Genomic DNA, 21,596 nt, shown 5'->3' with positions numbered 1-21,596 from the left:
ACTCAATATAGACTGCATAAATAAACCATAACATTGAAATTAAATCACAATATTGAAGTTATTTCCGATATCGTCTAAGGAATTGGAATTCTGACTATCTTTCAGAAATCATCGTGATAAGGAATGCACCGTTGTAAGAACGGACGAAATTAATATTAAAATGTGAAATAAATAACTTTTATTTAAATATTTCATTCTATTCATAAGCGTAAGCTCTAACATTACATATCATAATTGATGCACGGTAGACGGATGCTGTCAATTTTGTACATCCGTCAAGTAATATCTGGGTCATCATTAATTGCATCGCGTGCCTTCCAAGTTCCACCTGATGTGCATTGATAAATTTCTATGCGAGTTACTGAAATGTCAATATATATATATGAGTTCTGTGGAGTTAATTTTGCATTGTGAGTTGTGAGAACGTCTTTAATTTACATTAATTCAATTCCATAGTCATCTTAATTTTCTTTTGTGAAACGAAAATATGAGATTCTTTTATTAAATCACGGGCTCTGTCCTTTATTTGTTTTGGATGAGTAATTACGGGACAATAATAGAGGAAGGGTTGAAGAAGACGATGTAAAATTGAGAGTTAGGTTCCAGTGTAATGTAAAACTTAACGAATGATTCCAACTTCCTCGTTATCATGCAATCACTCAGTTTAACAGTTTCGTAAACGAGTAAATGTTGTAGGCGGGACGCAATGCGACAATTGCAAACGTAATCTTTGTTTTCTATTTGCAGCGGTCTCGCTTCGATACACATTAAAAACTAACACCAATTTTAAACCGCTTTCTCTATATTATTATTTAAAACATTCTCATATAAATGAATTTAATTAATTTGATATGTAACCGTTCATACAATCATATATATACAAATGTGTTGCCACTTTAATGTAAACAAAACCGTATTTTTAAGCAACAGCGAGTTATAGTGAGGAGCCAGTATACGAGTAAAACTAAGAGTGATTACGTAAAAGCCTTCTTTCCAGAAACCTCTTTTGACTCGGCCAAAGTACATTTCATATTTATATCGAGAATTTTCCAATACAATATGATTGCGGTTCTTTATAAAATAAAATAAAAGCATATATTCATTTAAATCTACATTTATTAAAATTATTATTTCATATTAATTGAAGATAATATTTCATATATAGGGTAAAATACGAACTTTATCATTATTCATTACAAGGGTAGAGCAAATGAATCTGCTATGGTTGGAAACTATACTAAATGTTGATATAAAATTTTAGATAAAAAGAACTTTATTGAAATAACTGAATTCATAGATTTTAGATATATCGGTAAAAAGAGTCATTATTATAAGTGAACTGAAGTTATATTAAGATAGAATATTAAGTAAGTTTATAAAAATTTAAACCTAAAGGCTAAGATCTAATAATAATAAGAGGTGCTATAACACATATCGTATACAGGGTGATGCTCAAATATCATATTATTTTACTCCTCTGTCATTCGAAGCACATACGTATTGGATTATAGATTTACTTTCCTTGTGTGGATCATTCGTCACACCTGTATACAATTTAAATTTAGACTTTCAATTAAATAAATTAAAGTTTTTATAATCGTGCAATACTTTTTTTACTTCAATATTATTTCTGGGTTGTTTATTTAAAACTGACTATTAACCGTGATGTCATTTATAAATGAAAAAAATGCTATTGACATTGGCAAAATATTCCACGATTCAAGTGCGAATGAAGCCATAGCATAAAAATTCAATAAAAATAATAAGAAAAAAGGTTTTTAGTATATTGAAATTTATAATCTATGGTTTTTTCTTATGTCTTATTGATATATTACGTAGCTTGCAAACGCTTATACTAACAGAACAGTGAAAAAAAGAATAATAAAATACGTACATAATAATATACACATACATCATTTAAAATTGTTCTTGTCTTTGTATTATTTTTTATCTATGTAACAGTAAATGTTTGTTAAACATAATTTTCAACGCATATGTTGCCATTTTCTGTTATAATAAATTTCAATTTTAAAAATCCACATGAAATATTTTAGAAATGAGGTTGTATTTCTTGTAGAGCTTATCAATTATATTCATTATTTTATATACTTTTGATCAACTATACTAGTATTTATTATCGGTTTTTAGAAGATAGGTTAAGTATACTTAGAGAATCACCTCGACTGCGTACCTACAAAGAGAACAACGATTGTAAGACTAGTTTAGAAGAATAAGAATCAGCTGTTATTGTTAACATTTTATCGTTGTTTGTTGTTAAGATGACCTAAATATATTTAAATAAAAAAAAAACATTATATTATCGCTAGGTAAGTTATAAATAGATAGGGTATTATAAGTCTTAAGAATTTTATAGGTATGTCAGAGAATACTTGTAAGTCTCTTTGTCTATCGTCATTTTAATGCCTTAGAAACGAAGTCTAAGTTATCTCGTTCCACGATAGCTACATGTTAATAATATTAAAATATATGACAATTTAAACATGACGTGTCCAACAGAACGTGACATGCTAATAGCATGGTCACCTATTTGCGTAAGACTTCCCCATTTGGATGTCTCTATGTATTTTTTATTCTAAATATAGTTTCCTATATGTAAATTTACTTCCAGGTTAACTTTTTACGAAACAAGAAAGTATTACATTTAAATCATTTTAACCTTTATAAAGTAAAGTAACAAAGTTTATGATGTTTTAAAAATAAAAGTGCAGGCGAGTCGTAAATATCATTAATTGCTTGCTGAGTTAGTGCACACTGTTTATGTTTTGAACATTCGTTTAGACTTGCCTTACATTTTTTGCTCCTATCCCTATATGTCAACGACAACTAATATATACTTGGAAGTGACATTCAAGTCTGAAATTGAACACAACTGAGTGTGGGTTTACATATTATTGAATGTTTAGAGATATCCTATTAATCAATGATATTTGTGAACATAAAATATTGAAAGTAAACAAACGTTTTTGAAATGTTTACTTCCTTCGAAATATTTATCAAATTTAAGCGTACAATGGAAAATTAATTTAAAATATTTTAAAATTATCCAGTAATCATAAGAGCGCAGCGTAAGAAGCGACTTTGCTAAAGACGCCATTTTGTGACGAACATACAAAGATGTTTTTTCTGTAAGTGAACGGCGTCAAAGGTTTTTGTTTTAATGCATTTATAGTACAAGAAACTGACCTTTACCAATAATTACGACCAAAGATATATCATGTTTAATAATTATAGATATGAATAGCAGTAGCAAGTACCGCATTTTCCCATATAAAAAAAGTTATTTGAGTGTTAGTGCACTCACAAATATTAAATATTTTGTTTGATAAAGTACAAAAATATTTTATGAATTGATTTTTAATCTGCTTTTTCCTGATGCGATAAATGGATATAAAGGTTAAATTAAGTGTATTTCCAGGAGTACTTCTTTATTTTTTTTTCACAACTTCCACAAACTACTAAAACAAAGTACGTTCGTTGAAAGTACGAACTTAAAAAAATATTTGCATGTTTTTTCAAACGATTATCCCCTTCGCTTTGACTTTTGACAGAGAGAAAAACTACTAGTGTGTGCTAAAAATTGGGTATAAAAACCAGCAACATTTTTTTGTTTGTTTGTTTAACTTCATTCAATATAGAACAGTTATACAGTGATAAATTATAGCCTATATTTTATTCTGACTCTTGAGATTTACATTTTATAAATTTTCTTTCTAATCCCTTTTGTAGATTTTGTGTGAAAAAGCTCAAATATTAATAGGATAATGCTTTTCCAAACATTTTGAAAATATATTTAGAAAATTTCCTTAAAATATACGCTGCAACTGAGGACGGATTATAAATATTTGGCAATTTCTTATTTCATGTTTGAAACACGTAAATATTGGTTAAAATTTTGGTTATTCCCTGGCTTCAGATAATATTTACAAAATGTTGCTACACAAAAACGTTAGAAGGTAGCAAAGATGTATTTTTTCCTCCAATAATTTTATTTCAAGCCTTGAGTTTGTTATACGTGTTATAGAGATGTAATATAAAATTTCGTGTATGGTCCAAACGTGATTGTGTACTTGTACAGCACTATAATGATCTGCTTCCGTCAGTTGTGTACAATTTGATGGTATTTTTTTAAACATTATTCTGACTTACATGAAATAAAAAACAGTCAATTATGCTTAATAGAAACTATTAATATTTCTTGGTTCTTATGTAAAAATAAATTAATATTCGATTTTTTTTAAAGGAACCACTTCCCGTGGCAAATGCTCATGCATTACATGGACAGCCGCCGTTTGCTGAGGAGACTACAGCAGCGCCTGTGCAACCCAAGCTCTCTCCTGATAGCCTGCTCAAAGAAGATCCTCTTAATCATGAAGAATCCAAGGTCGATGAGGACAAACTTCAGGTAATTATATAAAAAAAATAGTTAAAGACCTGAAATAATAATAAGCAAATGGCAAAACTTTTATATATATATACAATTAGGATCTCGACAAGTAATAATGTACGTCTGAACAAATACTTACAAATAAATATTTGAAGAAAGTAAGGAGCCCTCTCAATAAGTTTCTTTAAAAAGTAAAAGTTGTTTCTTATTGACGAATAAAATAAATATTTTATCTGTAATGAAAGTTCATGCTGAATTAATGCAGACGTGATTTCAATCGGTTAATTTTATGACCATATTGTACGTATCTAAAGACGGTTTAACAACACTCGTGTGTCCATGTGAAAGCGTCATTAGCGTGTTTGTTCTTCAATAATATTAATGGATACGCTATAATCAACTTGCGACATTTGAACTCGGCTATCGTGTTGCGTTTACCTTAACGAGCATACCGGCAGTGAGATCGGCACTGACGGTGTTACGTTATGGGTTATGTAAAACGAACAATCATTTCAATATATCGGGTTAAATGTATAAATGCATGCGATGGAGCGTGGCTATGCAACAAATGACACGGCTTTCACTCGCTTTGTGCTACCCCTCTTAGACCGCACTGCATGTGAAAGCGGTCAGAGCTTAAGTATTATCTTTCTCTTCGATTAAATCGACTATACATATTTGAATTGTTACCTTTATAATGTTTTATGATTTTACGTAATATTCAACATTACCATTTGCATTATTTAACATTTATACTTACAATAGAAATCAACTTCAATACGATGCAAAACGTATACAACCGTATGTGAAAAGGTAAATCGAATCTCGGATGCCGGTAATTTATTTAGGAAACAGAACATAATAATTTTTATGAAAATCCCAAATATCGTAAATCAAATGTTCCTACCTAAATTATCAGCGGCAAATTCAATCTAGAAACTTTTGGACTCGAGTCTCGATTTTACTTTTATTACTTTCTTTGCAAGCGAAAGTCCAGAAAATTCTTAGATAATGTCCCTTTGATATGCTAATCTTGTTTTGGGTGTCTAATTTTGACTTGGGACCGTTTTTATATAATGATTTTAATAGCTTCTGATAGTTGGATGTGAATAATGGATTCGGCTCTCATCGTATATTATTATTGCGTTTCATTATCAATATTGGATATATCTCTGGCTTAATTAAATAATCCTTTGAATTGCCAGCAATATTTACAAACGGGGGGCGGTAAAACAATGCCTCGTGGTTGCATTGTCTCTAACAGGATGTCCGAGAGTATTGTGTCCGGCAAACAGCACAGAACAAAATGACTGTTACATACGAGATTTTCAACATTAATACATTTTTATTCAGTAATAGCTCAATGATATCATATGTTCATTAAAACCGCCCAAATACAACAATAGCCATGGATGTATTGATAAAAAACTAACATAATTTTAGTATTTATTCATATATTAGACGATGCGGTTGAGAACTAGCCACATAGATTTAAGTTATTAATGAAAACGTTCCTAATTCTGTTTTGTATGCTGTTTATTCCATGTCACTGCGGAAGCTCGCATTGTGACCAAATTGGCATTCATTGTAACACAGTAATACCCGTTTGTGACCACGCGTTCAAAAACATTTTCGTTATAAATGTTACTTAAACAATTTCTCAACTACGTCAAATTGTCGTTCCAAGATAAGAGCTGGTGTATCATTAATTATTTGCATTAAGTCGTTCCAGTTGTTTTTTGAATTTTTAAATTTAATATAATATTTTTGGTGATTACAGAAAATTGACGATGATAAAGCTGACACGGCAAATTCCGGCAGCGACGAGAGCTCTGAGTCTGAAAACTCGAGCGAGGACGACGATGATGACTTCATCAGACCATTGATCAAGATGCCCATAAACCTGGACCTTGAAGAGCTGCTTGGTGCTACCTTGGCTAACAATCAGAAGTATGTTATTAATTTTGAATGTACTAATTAAGACTCGTGTTGTATGAACTTGATGAGAGTTTCGGCCAGGTTTCACTGGTGGTGGTCACATTTTGACACGTCAGTTCTATGTTTTAATAATATGTTTTTAATATACATACATATTTTTTTACAAGTTTTTGTTTTGAATCGACTGATGGCATTTTGTGAGGAAACAAAATGTTTTAAATTTAAGCAACGTTGAATTCCTAGTTATTGATTATCAAAGAATCATACAAACGCTGAATAGTGAGGGGAACTGTAGGAAGAAGTATTTATAATACATATATATTATTTCAAAGAAATAATATATTATCTTCCAATAACTAGAGTTCATGGAGATAAGTATAAATATGGCTGCTGAAGTATTGTATTGTTGTCGTCTGTGTCTAACCTCATGTGGCCAGATGCGAGGATTTGCGTCCTAAAATTGTCATTGTTCCACAATTCCATTTTTGAAATACATATAACATAATATCCCGAGTGGAAACCCTAATAAATTTGATTGACACGATTTTCAACAGCCCATTTGGATTTTAATAAATTCCAAGAGAACGCAATGGAATCACCAACTCCTCCGGGATTAAAATATATTTCCATTTTGTTTTGATAGTGTGTCTCAATTCATTAAAAATGATAAAAATGATTTTCGTTATTCCAATATAATATTTACGAATGAATAAAGAAAAAAACTATTCGTCTTCGCAATGATACATTGTCATTGTATTTGTCTTCTTAAAATGTTCTGAGAAGTGAAGGGTCTGAAGGTAATCTGGGTTTCTGGGCTAAGTAATCTCCTAACAATGTATGTATATATTACATAATATACATGTTTACGTATATTGATGTATCGAAGAAATTCCAACAATTCATTGTTCGCTAAGGATATCTGAAGTATACGAGTACGTAGGAATGATTGTTTCACACAACAATTGACAAGCCATGACCCTATTTTGTCTATTGTGTTGAAATTATGAATGCGAAAAAACGCCTTGACTTTCAGATATTGTGAGATTCACGAAACTTTGATTTCCATTTAATTTCCTTGAAGTTATAACTTTAACGAGATATCGAAGTAATTATTGTTAAAAATATATACTGCAAAAATATTGTATATAATTATTATCTGTACAATTTTTATGGAATCGTCCGACATTTGTGGAACGTGAAAAATATTAATTAATATACTAAAAAACGTTTACAATGACTATGTTTTAAGTATGTTACCACAGTGCAATAAACTACTGAATCTATTTTCACTCAACTTATCACTAACTAACAGTATATAATCAATATACGTGCTTTTATTTGGTGATTAGCGAAGTTATAGTCAATAATCACAATGAATAATTTTATTCCAGAGGTCGCATGAACTGTGTTGTTGAGCACCGCAATGAAAATCCCATAGAGCGTAGATTCCCGTTCAACATCCTGGGAGCCCTCGCGCCTCAAGCTAAGGGCGAGCGCATCTCCATCATCTGTCATGAACGCGACGACAGGTAAGGCGCTTATATACTAATATTATACATATAATACTCTTATATATTTCATTTTTTATATACACACACACATGCTTATATTATACACATGCTACTACTGTATATTTTATATATTATTATGTATAACTTATGGAATAGTTTTTTTTATTTATATTGAAGATATTAATTTGAACTGAAGCGATAGGTCGAGAAAAGTTATAAGAAAATTTATATTTTCAAGATGATAATTTTAAAAACTTAATTAATTATATTATATTAATTTATTTGTGGCAATCAATCGAGGTATTTCATAGTTTTATTTATACATTTGTATAAAAAACATTAATGAGTAAAATGAAACAGTATACAAGTTATTTTTTTAAAAGAAGTTTATTTAACGATTAATTAATTATTAATTATACAATTATGATTATTATTCGACATGTTTTCCTCCTTTTTAATGAGTTTTTGATTTACTGTTGCACTGAAAAATAATGTTTTATTCTTTGAACAAAACATTAATTTCGAAAACACAATCACTCCTAGATGTTTTTATATATAATCAGTCGGACTTTCGTGCGAACTGTCCGTTAAATATACAACCTGTCTTCCGCGACTATGTCTCCATTTTTCATATTTTTAAAATATCTAGTATCTCTAAGTCAAATATCACTTATACATTATATAAACAGCCTTTTTTTTAGATCTATTTCCAATATATTTTTTCTATCTAGCTGTAACAACAATTGTGGCTCTACAAATTATATACGTAATGTATACGTAATGATACAGCAAAATTCCCCTTAAGATTTAACGAGCCCGTTCTAATAATTTTTCTAATAAACAGATGACAGAGAGATTATCATGTATTTATCAGATCATTATATCGCATAAAAATATTTATTTGCGATTAAAAAATTTAAAAAAGGCTATAAAATAGCACATACTTTAATAATCTCCACATTTTTATATTTGAAATGAACAAAATTAACAAACAAAAAAGAACCTCCCGAGTTTGCACGAAATATATTCCGTCGGAAAACTAATTGACTTAACAGATGGACGAACAGCAACACTTAAGTCACGGAATCTTAATAATGTTCATTCATTATTTTTTACCCCTGAGAATTCCTCTCTAAATTATAGCAAAAAATATATATCTCAAATGTTACAGCAATGTTTTATGAGAGCTAGACTTAGTATAAATAATATATAGCTAATATTCTTTAGATTCGTCGCAGAGATACTTAAAACTTATCACTTCGAATTTAGTAATTTTCAGACGAAACGTCGAGACAGTTTTAATAAATGGACTGTTATAAACGCATTCTTTAAAAGGTCTCTGAATTATGGCATGATTTTGTACTTTCATTTTCTATTTCTGTACGCAACAATGTTTTTACTGTTAACATTATCGGATTTTTTTTTATCATCTACTTGTTTTGAAACAGAAATTTCAACACAAAATCTAAATAAAACAAAGTTCAAAATCAATTGGCAAACATACAATACGATACTTAAACAAGCGAACTAATTTGCTCACTCGCCGCAGATTCCGACTTTAAATAACGGCTATATGCTCCAAAACTTAGCAAAATTTTCTTATTATTATTTGTATGTTATATTATCTTAAATAATATCATATTATGATAATTTTCCATTAAAATAGATTGCGGCAAATGAGAAATATTTTATTTGTCTAAATTTTTATTAACATAGTTAAACAATATTCATTGAACCAAATACGTAAATGAACGCAGAGGTTTTTTTTTTAGTTTATTAATATCAGTATGTTATATTTTCTAAAACTATATAAATTTTAAATATCTGAAATTTCTAAAGAACGTTCAAGCTGTAAGACTTTGTTTGAGAATACATACAAACTATAAGTACTGCTACGAATTGGTATTGTTTCAGAGCCATGCCAGTATTCCCTGACCCCCAGTCTCAAGTGTTCGCTTTCCCCCTGACGGGTCCAGTTCGTTTGCCGATCCGCCCCGCCCCGGAACAGAGAGAGCCACGGGGACCCTTCCAGATGCCACAGAGGCCTTTCCTACCTGTAAGTACTTAAGTATGTAGATATTGAAATTGTTTCGTGTCCTATTTGAGTTCCTATTGTACAGAATGGAATGATAAAGGTGTATAAGTTTATAGTTACACATAAAAAAATAATTCTCGTCTATTATTATTACAATTGGACTTATAACATGTCTTCATTTCATTAAATAATTTTAAATTTAAAACGAAATAATTGCTAAAAATAAAGATGTTACTTACATTAATATAAAAAAATCGAGTTTGATTTAAACTTGTTTTTTTTTTAAATTTGAGTAAATCTTTTATAGAGGGTAATTAGGATCTATGATTATTTGAATCGGTAATACATAAAAATGAAAATTAATTTTTGTTTTAAATATCGAAATCAAGTTAAATATTGATGTTAGTTAGATCGGTTTTTATAGAAAAATCATCAATAGAATTCAATAGTCAAAGTATGTATATCTTAAGTATCTTATCGATTTCGTGAACTTTAAAACGAAGCACGATTTTAATTGTAGATCTGCTGGAGCTTAATTTCCGATTCCACGGCTTATTATTGAACGCATCCTCGCTGAAAATCCACACAATGGTGAATTAAAATCTAGAAATCCCAACCGACCTCATTCTAAAATGTTCTAGAACTATCTCGATGTTCTATAAAAATATACGAATAGTATTTTTAGGCTTTTTGCGTATTTCATATAATATAATGTTTTTCCCTTGTAAGTATTAAATTCTTGATATCAATATCATTTTATTTTATATTAAATTTAAATATCAAGAATATTGCTATTGTAAAATGTAAAAAAAACTTTGATTCTTTAAAAGAAAATATAATTAGTGATACAATTTCAAAATTTCCTCTTAAAAGAAGGTAGCGAGATCCTATTGATGCTATAACAAACATTTTTTGAGTCTATCCATTAAGGAAATTGATTTTGTATCAAACAAGTAACGTTTTATTGAGAGGAAGTGACAACGTTCCGGAATATATAATTTAGAATATCCTTTATAACTTGTATAAACTTATATTACGTTGCTAGTGATGTCAATTTAAAGAATATATATTGGTTGCTTATTGTATGTATAAGACCGTAAGGGAAATGAAAATTGAGCTACTCGTTTTACCGATACCATTCTAGTCTTCTGGGCTTCATTAATTTTCTCAATTCCATCTCAAGAATATGGGACGCATCTGTATGATAAGACTATGAGCTAAGGAATTCATTTTTCATCATGAAAGCTTTTGCGCATTTGTTTAATCAATTTAATTAAGTAAATAACCTATTCCTGTTTTTAGTACATTTTTTTTTTATTTCAGATTTTTTTTTGCTTCATACTTAAATCCAAATATAATTTAATCTTCCTGAGTAAAAAAATGCTTACAGATACAGAATGCCTAATTCAACTGATATATTGGTATAGATATTAATTCGTGTGTATATTTTCTACTTCTTATTTTTTTTATTTTTTTTTTTATTACGTTTTTGTACCTGGCCTCATACAAGCGACTAAGGAGTTTCGATTTATCAAGTATTTAAAATAAGTGTACAATTAATTTATATTGAGAGCGCCACGAATAGTATCGTATGATAATCTAACGGTTACTCTGACGAATATTTATATTTATTAAAAATTAAATTCGTCTAATTTTCTTTAGTAATTTTTTATTGTATCAGGTGTAGGCTTTAGCATTCGTATTATGATTTAGCACATAAGTGAAATATTTTTTTAAGACATCTTTCCATTACAAAATATATAAATGAAATATAATTTTAAAAATATGTTCTATATTTTTTAATACTGCTTCGTAAGCATTAAGAGTCTTGAATTAGAAATTTCTATTTTTTTTTTGTATATTTATTAAGCAAATACAAAATAAATAATTTGTAACATTTATATCTTGAGTAACTTAGTGAAACATTTGGTAACGGTTATTAAATGCATGCTCTGGCAATTTTTTTTCTCCTTATAAGAATAAAGTAAGTGATTTTGCCAAAACCGGATTGTTGTTACATAAGCCCATGTGTTGGCTGTACACTCAAAGTGCAATGACCCGTTTACTTTAATTGTATCAATATTTTTTTGTGAATACGTACAGAAAGTATTAAATTCTTCTATATATATATATATATATATTAAAAGATAAGGCAGTGTTATTTCCTTATCAACCACAGTATACAGTCTACTTTGATCATAGACTTTTTTTGGTTAAATTAGTTCTAGTCAAGACAGTCAAAGAAAACGAAGCCCATACACCCATGTCGTTTTGACCATACATTATAAATTTAGCTGTCGTTTTATTCTCCGGTATACAATTTACTTCATACAGTCTAATATAAAACCTCATACTTCTTTTTATTTTTAGGAATGTTCAAAACCACGTTCAAAATCCAGTTCTTATTTTAAAAATTATGTTGATTTTCGATTAACATATTCTCTTTAAGGTGTGCAGCCTTCTGGAAGTTTAATTTTAGGTCAAAATTTGTTTTGAAAGTCTTTTACAAATATTCGTTCTTGATCTTAATGTAGATAAATGAGTCGGTTAACATCAAAGCGATTTTTTAAGCAAGTCAACGAAATAATTAGCTTTAACAGGTTAATTCAACGTAACAACTGTTTCTTGAGGTCACGTGGAAATTTAACAGTACAAGGAAAATTCAAAATTATATTCTTTTAATAATGGTTTTCTTATGTGTTATAAATACAAAGTTTGCTTATGCATTTAAAGATTGTGTAAAAAATAAAAATTCGATATATAATTATAATAAAAGTATATAAGTAACGACTCTATATGTTACATATTGAATGAAGTAAATACGTACATAAAACAATGACATATGTTACATGAACACCACAGAAAATGCTGTATTTAATCATATTAACAAAATATTGTAACGAAAAAAATGTGTTTCTTTATTCTGGAAAATATAAAAACATATATTATAAGAAATTATTTATTCCTCCCTTATAATAGAACTGCTTGTGGAAACTAATCTTCAAATAGAACTTTGTGTGTGAATAAAATTACAAGGTTTTGCGTTGAATAGGACTTAATTTTATATGGTTCAGAGCGTGTCAGACGCCATTTTGTAGAGTGAAAACAAAACAAGCTGGAAATATTTTGTTTCTTTTTTTTGTTTTACATGTAATTTTTCATATCAAATTTAATAATTTGTATCAGAATGAATTGATTTTAGAACGCTTTCCTATGTTTGAAATAATAATAAGAATTATGATTAAGTTAGAATTATAAAAGAATAATATTAAAAGTAAATATATAATAATTTAAATACGTACATACAATATCATAAATTTTTAAATCGGATAATGAAATATTCGCCATAATGTATGTATAAAAAATTCTTGGCTGGCAATTTTCAATCATACGATTAAAATTAATTAAAAAAAATCTTCATTTTGACTCAAGACATTGGTTACATTGGATATTAATGTTAATTGCACATAGATAACAAAATATTTCATAAAAAAATAATTAATACCTAATAAATTAACGCTTGTGTGTATGTTTTTATGCATGTAATTGCAAAACTTTTAGTCTCTGATCTCTTAAGAGTTACAAAGGATGAAAAGGAAAATGTAATTATATTTTAGGAGTCGGGTACCCGCAGGCCAGTCTCGTTAGGGCGGCACTAAATCAGATTCACTCTGTCAAAGTAACGAGATCACGTCCAATATTGTGACCTTAGCACGAACTCAATATCTAACAAAAACTATCATGGTTTTCGTTAACAGACTCGCCCATTTCATAGATATGAAGTTTTAGTCTGAGGTATCCATTCGAAAATTTTCTCTGTATTCGTTGTCTATAGAATTCGTACTAAAGGTTCGGTTAACAAATGACCTACTAGATCAGACATGTTTTTACCGTCAACCCACGTGATCACATTTGATCGAACGATAGAAGAGCAAAAAGGTTTTAAATGTTATTCTATTTGTCATTTGGCCTCAAAGGAATTAATTTCCCGAATAAGACTTGATATAACGACACTGGCAGAATATACTGTGCACGTCTTTGCACGGATGAAGGCCAATATTTAAAACAATCTAATCTAATATTTGATATTGTTTTAAAAATATTATTAATTATTTATAATATAAGAAAAATTTACTTATGACATTGATCCTAAATACTGTTAAGAGTGACTTATTACTTAGCATAAATAAATGTAAATGAGCTTCGATGACTGTTTATAAATATATTTGTCCTTAAAACTTGAGGCCTTTGACCTTTCTGTGTAAACAAAACAGCTTTTTTATGTACGGAACGTTTTTGTTTCTTTTGGCATTGCTCAGTGAGGCGTACGGATAACATTTTTATTAGATGTTAGTATAAGATCATTATAGTATATAATGTTTAAATAAAAATGACGCAGTAGTTAACATCATCTCAAAACTTGCAGTCGGTCGTGTGTAGATGTCGTTTTTGCATTTTTGCATATTTTTTATTTAACTTTATGTTAACGTTTAGACAATATGTTTAACGTCATTGATTTTCGATTGATATTCGATTATAATAAAGCCTTTTTATTTCCGAAAAGTAGGTACTTGAAATCTAAACAGTAAATTTCGAAAAATTTGAATGATGTCCCGCAGTTCGGTGTGCCTCATATTCGAGTAGCGGATGTATAAAATATCTTTAATCGTGACATATAAATTTTAAATACAAATTATTATTATAAAATATTTACTACAATTTTAACTTTAACTATATATACCGTTATGAAATATTAATCTAAATCGTAATCATGCATATTCAATCACTTGAACATCTTGGTCATAGCACAGTGACATTTAATACTACTTACTAACATTTCTTAAGTGTAACGGTAAAAAGTAATGAATGTTCTTAAAACAATGATAGTGTCAGTGGGCCATCATAACGCTTGTCTCAGTCTATACATAACTGTATTTGATTTTCTTTTGTGTTCTGACAACTAACAATCACTATTCAATGCAGAAGTACCGTATCCCATTATGTCGGGATACGCCTCCATATTGGGATAGAGTTCTTAAGCGTTATTTCATGACATTGTTTCGTTACTGAGGATTCATTCTTACGTGTGCCATATAAAAACATATAAAATAAATACTTCTGAGTGCTGTATTCAACTCTGATTCAGATAAATGTGCGTACCTACTATCCTTTTATAAACTCCCCACAGTCTATGAGGGATCCGTCCATTGTACCTTTTCATATCTATTGCCTGAAGAGGTAATCGCCGATCCCTATATAATATTCGGAACGAAACTCCTCAGCTATTATATACTCGTATTTGTGAATTGTGGATCGCCATCCGTCACGAGGGTTAGCGCAAAAAAATATTATCTATGTATAAGGAAGGAAAACATATCTGATTATTAAGTTCAAATTAAATGTATATTTAAAAATTTTACATATAATATTAGTTTTTGACATTAATTTGAACAATATTTGGTATGGTTTTTTAGGCGAAAGATTTTTTGTTTTTACTAATTTAAATTTCATATATACGTTTGATTAATTAGTGTTGTAAAACAAAAAAAAAATTAAGAATATTATCATCACGCTTTACTCGTAAGTGCGTCGTAACTTTTGACATTAGGTAATTCTTATTTGATCAGAACTTAAGAGCTTTATTTTTTACGCTATAATAAAACTGTAGTATATTTATTTATCTTTGGAATCATTTGGCCAAACATAAAACATAAATATATATGTTTTTATAAATTCAACACCTGTGACCGAAACACGTTTTTAACTTGCAAAACAGGACTACAAGTGCTTGGACATTATAAATTACATCATATTTGTGTCAAAAGCTGAGAGTATGTATTGATTTTGCATTAGAGAAATTTAATATATGTTCATTGATATTAATTCATTTTATCGGTAGTAGTTATACTAAGATTCTTGTATTTCAAAAGTGAATAAAAATAAGATTTTCGAATACAATATACGTTTATACGTAGTATACGCTAATATATTAGTTTTTATCAACGAATACAAAATAAAAAAAAACGTATTAAAAATATATCTTAAATTTAATATAGAAAATTATATTAAATTAAATGATAATAGCATTTGAAGCAAGTTATTTGAGCTATGACTTATAAATGTATGCTGTTAATTTAATTTGTATTAAGAACACAGGATAAATGGTACGTTATTGCAATTTATGATACAATTTAATAATTCGGGTTTTCACGGTATATATTATAAATATGTTTCATATCATTCTGAAGGTTTAAATACGATGGTGAAAATTAAGAAAGAGCGAAGTAATAATTCAATGGTACGACCATATTATAGTTTTATTTATTTTAATATTAATATTTAGCATTTTATTTATAACGGACGGATATCAAAAAGTACTTATATTATCATGACAATGCAAGACTACGAATTTGTGACAGTTTTATTGAAAATTTTATTTATGACATCATGTGTCATTTAAGTCACAATTTCATTTTTTTTTTTTGTAAATGTTTTTACGGCTCTGGATACGAGTCCTTTTAAGCCAGTCACAATTTCATCTTTGCCCGTGATCACGATTGCTGCAAATTAACCGAAACGTCAGGAGTATTTAGCTTAAAATTACTAAAAACGTGCAGTAAAACGGAATATATTCGTTTTATTTAATTTAATACTCGCCAAAGTCTTAGAACTCATTATATCTTATAATGTGATTGTTCACAACTTTTGATGAAGTTAAAGATCGAATACAACACATTTTTACCCCAATTAATTTTTTTATTAGCAAAATTTTAATGACATTATATTGTATAGTTATGTTCTTCTTTTTGAATTTCAGACTTAATACGCTGTAAATAATGTTGTATTGGAAACATTAATCTTGTACGAACTTTTATATATAAGATTTCTTTTTTATAAGCAGATAACGTTTTAAATGCTACTTGCCTGCCTAAACCCAGTTTATTTAACTAAATATGGTATTGGGTACACGTTTCCATAAAATTATGTAAAAAAAATATAATTTTCTATTTGATTACCAACGTTTTAAATACCTAATAACGCAGTCTAGTTCACTTTTAATTATTTTATATGAAATATTTTTGCTATGATTTATCATAAATATATCATTTAACATTTACGATATACACGTACCATTACAGATAATCCCATGAAAATTCACTTATTACTTAATGTACATAAATAATTACACACCGTAATTTTTATTCCAAAAATTCCATAGACCTGAAATCAAACCACAGTACTCTTTTAGTTTCGTGGTATTAGAAATAACTAATCAGTAAGTGTTATTTACTGCATAAACTTCTGATTTTTAGATTAATAACTACGAATATAATTAATTATAAGCTATAGGACAAAATGATTTACTAATATTAATACTATTTTTGTATTCTCTAGTTAACCTTGTACCTTATTTATATTGAAGGTGTGACCTACGGTGTTTCTATTCGATGGCGATCAGGCCAAAAAAATACTCTTTATTTTTATTATGACTTATGTACTTATGTACATTCGTAACTTCGGTAAGATAAAAAATGAGGTGGTATATAACGAACATAAAAGAATTATTTAAAATGTAACATGTTCTGTCGCCAGTGAATTTTTGTTAATAGCCTATCTAATAAGTTTTTTCCAAGTAATATGCCATGTATATATAAACAAAATAGTATAAAAGTATAATAATTTTCAACATAAATGGTTCAAAAAGTTAATTAGATATGTCTACAAGAACAAATCGAAATCTAGACATAAGTAATTCTATTTTTTTACGTGTTTACGTAGCAGTTAATGTGAGCTACGTTACTTTATTCGATAAGATTTTTTAAGGAATATAAATAAAAAATCAAGAATATTTTGATTATAGCTATGTATTAAATAATAATAATGAAAACAGTGATTCGTTATAGAACCGAAAAGTAATCATAGTATTGCTATGCAGCAAACAAATCGAGTTTGGCCTCGATGGATTATCTCGTCAAGTACTTTGATTGTAGATTTGTCAAGCATGAAAAGGGTGGGATTTATTCGGACATGTTTTACTTACAAGGCTTCTAAACAATGATCTATCAGGGTTAATCTAACTATTTTGAAATTCTTCATGTAGTACCCCTAACTTAATTTTAATATTAGGTTTATTAAAAAAAAAAATCATATGTTTAATTTTAATGATTAAGGAAGTAAATATCATGATATAGTTAATACAATGTCGCGTTGGAAAGATCAGCTGGAGTCATATAAATTTGGTAACCTAATTCTTTGACATTGATAATAATTAATTTAACGAGCTGGTCATAAGATATGCATATATGTATATGTAATATTTACCGATACATATAGATTAGAAAAAAATTTATTATCTAAATCAGAATCTGCATCAAGTAATTTAATAAAATTTTACAGTTAAACATATCATTTACTGGAATAATAAAAATAAAAATTTAAAAAGACATTTTACATTAAGCTATTAATTCGTATAATGACTCTAACATTTAAGAGTTTGTAAAATCACTAAGCTTGTAAATGTTTAGTTCGTAAAATTTGTCTTAAAATTTGTTTTGAATTTTATGAATATTCACAGAATTATCTATTCCTGCGATTTACTTATTATATTTTATAAATAGCGTCAAGCGTACAATACAAATACAAATATTTACTATATATGTATATATTTTTTAATTACATATCGGAACATTGTGGAACAATTTAATGAGATAGCTTGTTAATATATAACTTTTAGTTATGCCCTTGACAAATAAACATATTAGGGACTGCTTCATGTGAAGGCTTTGGCATGATATTATCTTAATTAAATTTGTATTATGTGACGGATTTCAAGCGTTAATGAAGCACGGATTGGGAGTTTTGATCGGCGTGTCTGTGTTGTACTTTGAATATAAATGATTCCAAGACATAATGAAGGGAGCTTGTTAAAAGATCATTGCTCTCTTAAAAAAAATCTATCAATTTAAATTATAAGGTTAGAAAAAAAAAACATTGTAGAATCGTAATAACAGTGATCATTTACGAAATATAATGCATCGAAATATAATATAATGCATCTTGAACCAGTAAACTAATAACAAAATATAAATATTCGTTATTTTTTTTATTTATTTGTTGTACAAACGGAAAAAATGACAGATTAATTAAAGTAGGCTTGCTTGTATAGTTATCATATAGACACGATAAGTAGTTATAATAGTTTTTGCCGGTGTCTCCTTGACAGTCGATGCGCGTTAAATGGATTTGCTTATATTAGAGCATTATTATTATTATTATTATTATTTAATTCATGAGTCTGTTTACTTGAGGACAACAATTTCCGCGTTGCTATAAGTTAATATTAAAAATACCTCAATTTCTTTTTCTAATCGGTAGTATTCATTTCGGTTATAAAGGGAACTCTAAGTAACGCATTTTGATTGTTGTATTTAATTTAGAAGATGCAACTTTCAAACATCACTTGAACGTTTTTGTGTGTCTGTGTATTAAATTTTTATTATTCCAATTTCAAAATAATAGTTTAATCGCTGTAATATTTTTTAAGTACCGGTCCATACACGCGATGCAATAGTATTGAATATGATTAGCCTAAAAACGCTGTTCAAATCCACTGAGTGGATAGTCAATGCCATTTGTTATAGCATCATTTAAAAAATATCTTCATTAGATTCATTGTTTACTTCATTAGATTCATTGTTTACTGTTAAAAGATAACGAGGCAATGGTGTAATATTTTGTACAGTCTACAGCTAACTATTATTATTATTATTTTAGGAGCATCTCTTCACAATAAAGTTATCGAAATTATAATCAAATATAACCATCTCGTTAACAAATTCATTAGCTTCACAGAAAGGATATGAAATAAATAATCTTACTCGTAATTTTAACTTTTTATCTTAAATAGAATTTAATTGTATCACTAAATTTAATTATAGTCTCATCACTCTATTGATCGTAGTCTGCAAAAACCAAATTACGGTACTCGATCCGATCACAGCCACATTTATGAATATGTATCTGTAGTGGATCAATGCGCATGCGCATCTATACATGCGTCTAGAGAACTACTATAGAACATTTTCATCGCAGCCTTGACTTTGGTTGGCGCGATATTCTTCTTAATGAAACCACTAGCCCCAGCGCCGGAAGCGATTGTACCGCACCACAGGCAGATAAGGGTATCTGGCTGGTACTATGACATTTTCTAAGTTATAACCCCGTCGCTGTCTTACCAACTGACCGTCTTCCAATTTCTTTGCGGGTTTAACAATTTTCACTACATTTGATTCTAATATAATGTTGTCTGAAATGACGGCGTCCTCTGGTCTCAGTTTCGTTACAAGTTTTGGTCTGTTCTTCTGTGAATTAAGGTATTCCTCGTTAAGGACATAGTCCAGAAGTTTTGGTACTTGATTGTATCGGTTGCCTATAATTTCTCTTTCGTAACCGAATCGTTCGCGTGATTGTGATGTTGGTACAGCGAGTACGGACGCTGAGAGCAAGCCGGCCAGCGCGAGATACGCGTTCATGTTGCGATGTTTGTCGACTGTTTGAGCCGCGCGCACCCACAACACATTATATATACGTATCTCGATCGGCACCATTCCTAATTTGAGTACATATTTTTTTTGTATTCTTTTAAAACGAGACGCTCTTGAACTTGGCAGGGTAACTGATCGAAGATGTAACAATGATAGCCCGTCGAGGCCACAGAGCGGCATCGCTTTGCCTTTTAATGGGTGACTTTTTTTCTTCTTTGTTGTAAATATTAAGTGACGTATGGGATATGAACGCACATGAACCTTGTTCTACTTAATTTACTTACACGGCGACCGCCAACCGGGTGTAGTGTACATTATATCACTTCTAATGTGAAGCTGTGGTATCAGTAATTGTCTGTTATGATATAATTTATAAACTTAAACGCGCACAAAATATCGTTATACATTAGGCAAGAACTTTTGAAGGTAGTTTTTCAATGACGATTATATAATAAAAAAAAATATTTTCTTTGTTTCAATGTATATTTTATTTTTAAGTTGATTGAGATAACATTGTTATAGATAACGCAGTGTCGAATTAGTATAATACGATTTAGAATAAAATTTGTTGTATGAAATTTTATAGTTGTAATATTCATAAAAACTCGTCGTAATGAAAGGTTTGCGATTTGATTTATTTGTTGCATGTAAATTATTTTGTCGGAAATTATTTGTAGTTTTTCTACACTCTATTATCTCCACACCCTTATAATAGTCTGTATATATCCCTTAGGAAGTGCTAAGAGTAATGCCATTATGTTCCTATTTCGGTGACATATTTTATTTTGGCATTGAAGTAAATGGGATGACACTAAAGCTTTCATAACAACATTTCCATATTAATAAATAAATTATTAAAATGAGAAGACTTTCTTTATTTCGAATGTTTGTATTGATATGTTAATGATTCTATAAATAATATTTTTTTTTAATATTACGAAAATATAAAAGAAATAAAAATTTTATATTTTTAAAATTAATTTAACGGACGAATGACTAGTAAGCAATTATACAGTTTTATTTTATTTCATACATACTATGGTATTAATGTTGTTTTGTAGTTAGTGTAATAAATGTTATGATTTTATAACATTAGCCTGTCATCATTAAAGATGAAGGTTTCTCTTTAATTTCTGTGGATGACCGCCTCAAATTGCATATTC

At 28.9% G+C, this 21,596-nt stretch overlaps 2 protein-coding genes across 2 annotated transcripts in view; one reads left to right on the top strand and one right to left on the bottom strand.

Moving 5' to 3' along the window:
- The window catches only part of LOC116772281 (uncharacterized), a 43,915-nt gene that overhangs the window by 15,215 nt on the left and 7,104 nt on the right, over positions 1-21,596 (top strand). Inside the window, exons 3-6 of the mRNA XM_061522172.1 lie at positions 4,262-4,423; positions 6,186-6,355; positions 7,735-7,872; positions 9,769-9,910. Coding sequence (XP_061378156.1) covers positions 4,262-4,423; positions 6,186-6,355; positions 7,735-7,872; positions 9,769-9,910 — 612 coding nt within the window. The remainder of the gene's footprint in view (positions 1-4,261; positions 4,424-6,185; positions 6,356-7,734; positions 7,873-9,768; positions 9,911-21,596) is intronic.
- On the bottom strand, positions 19,771-20,429 carry LOC116772282 (uncharacterized). Its single transcript, XM_032664401.2, has one exon. It carries the CDS (start codon positions 20,419-20,421, stop codon positions 20,023-20,025), a length of 399 nt encoding a protein of 132 aa, XP_032520292.1. The 5' UTR covers positions 20,422-20,429; the 3' UTR covers positions 19,771-20,022.

Source organism: Danaus plexippus, chromosome 12, assembly GCF_018135715.1.
Source record: "Danaus plexippus chromosome 12, MEX_DaPlex, whole genome shotgun sequence".
Lineage (NCBI taxonomy): Eukaryota > Metazoa > Arthropoda > Insecta > Lepidoptera > Nymphalidae > Danaus > Danaus plexippus.
The sequence above is the reverse complement of the archived record's forward strand: the minus strand, read 5'-3'. Positions and strand labels throughout refer to the sequence as shown.

Excerpts from the sequence above, each read along its gene's own strand:
- LOC116772282 (XM_032664401.2), bottom strand. The coding sequence starts at position 20,421 with ATGAACGCGTATCTCGCGCTGGCCGGCTTGCTCTCAGCGTCCGTACTC.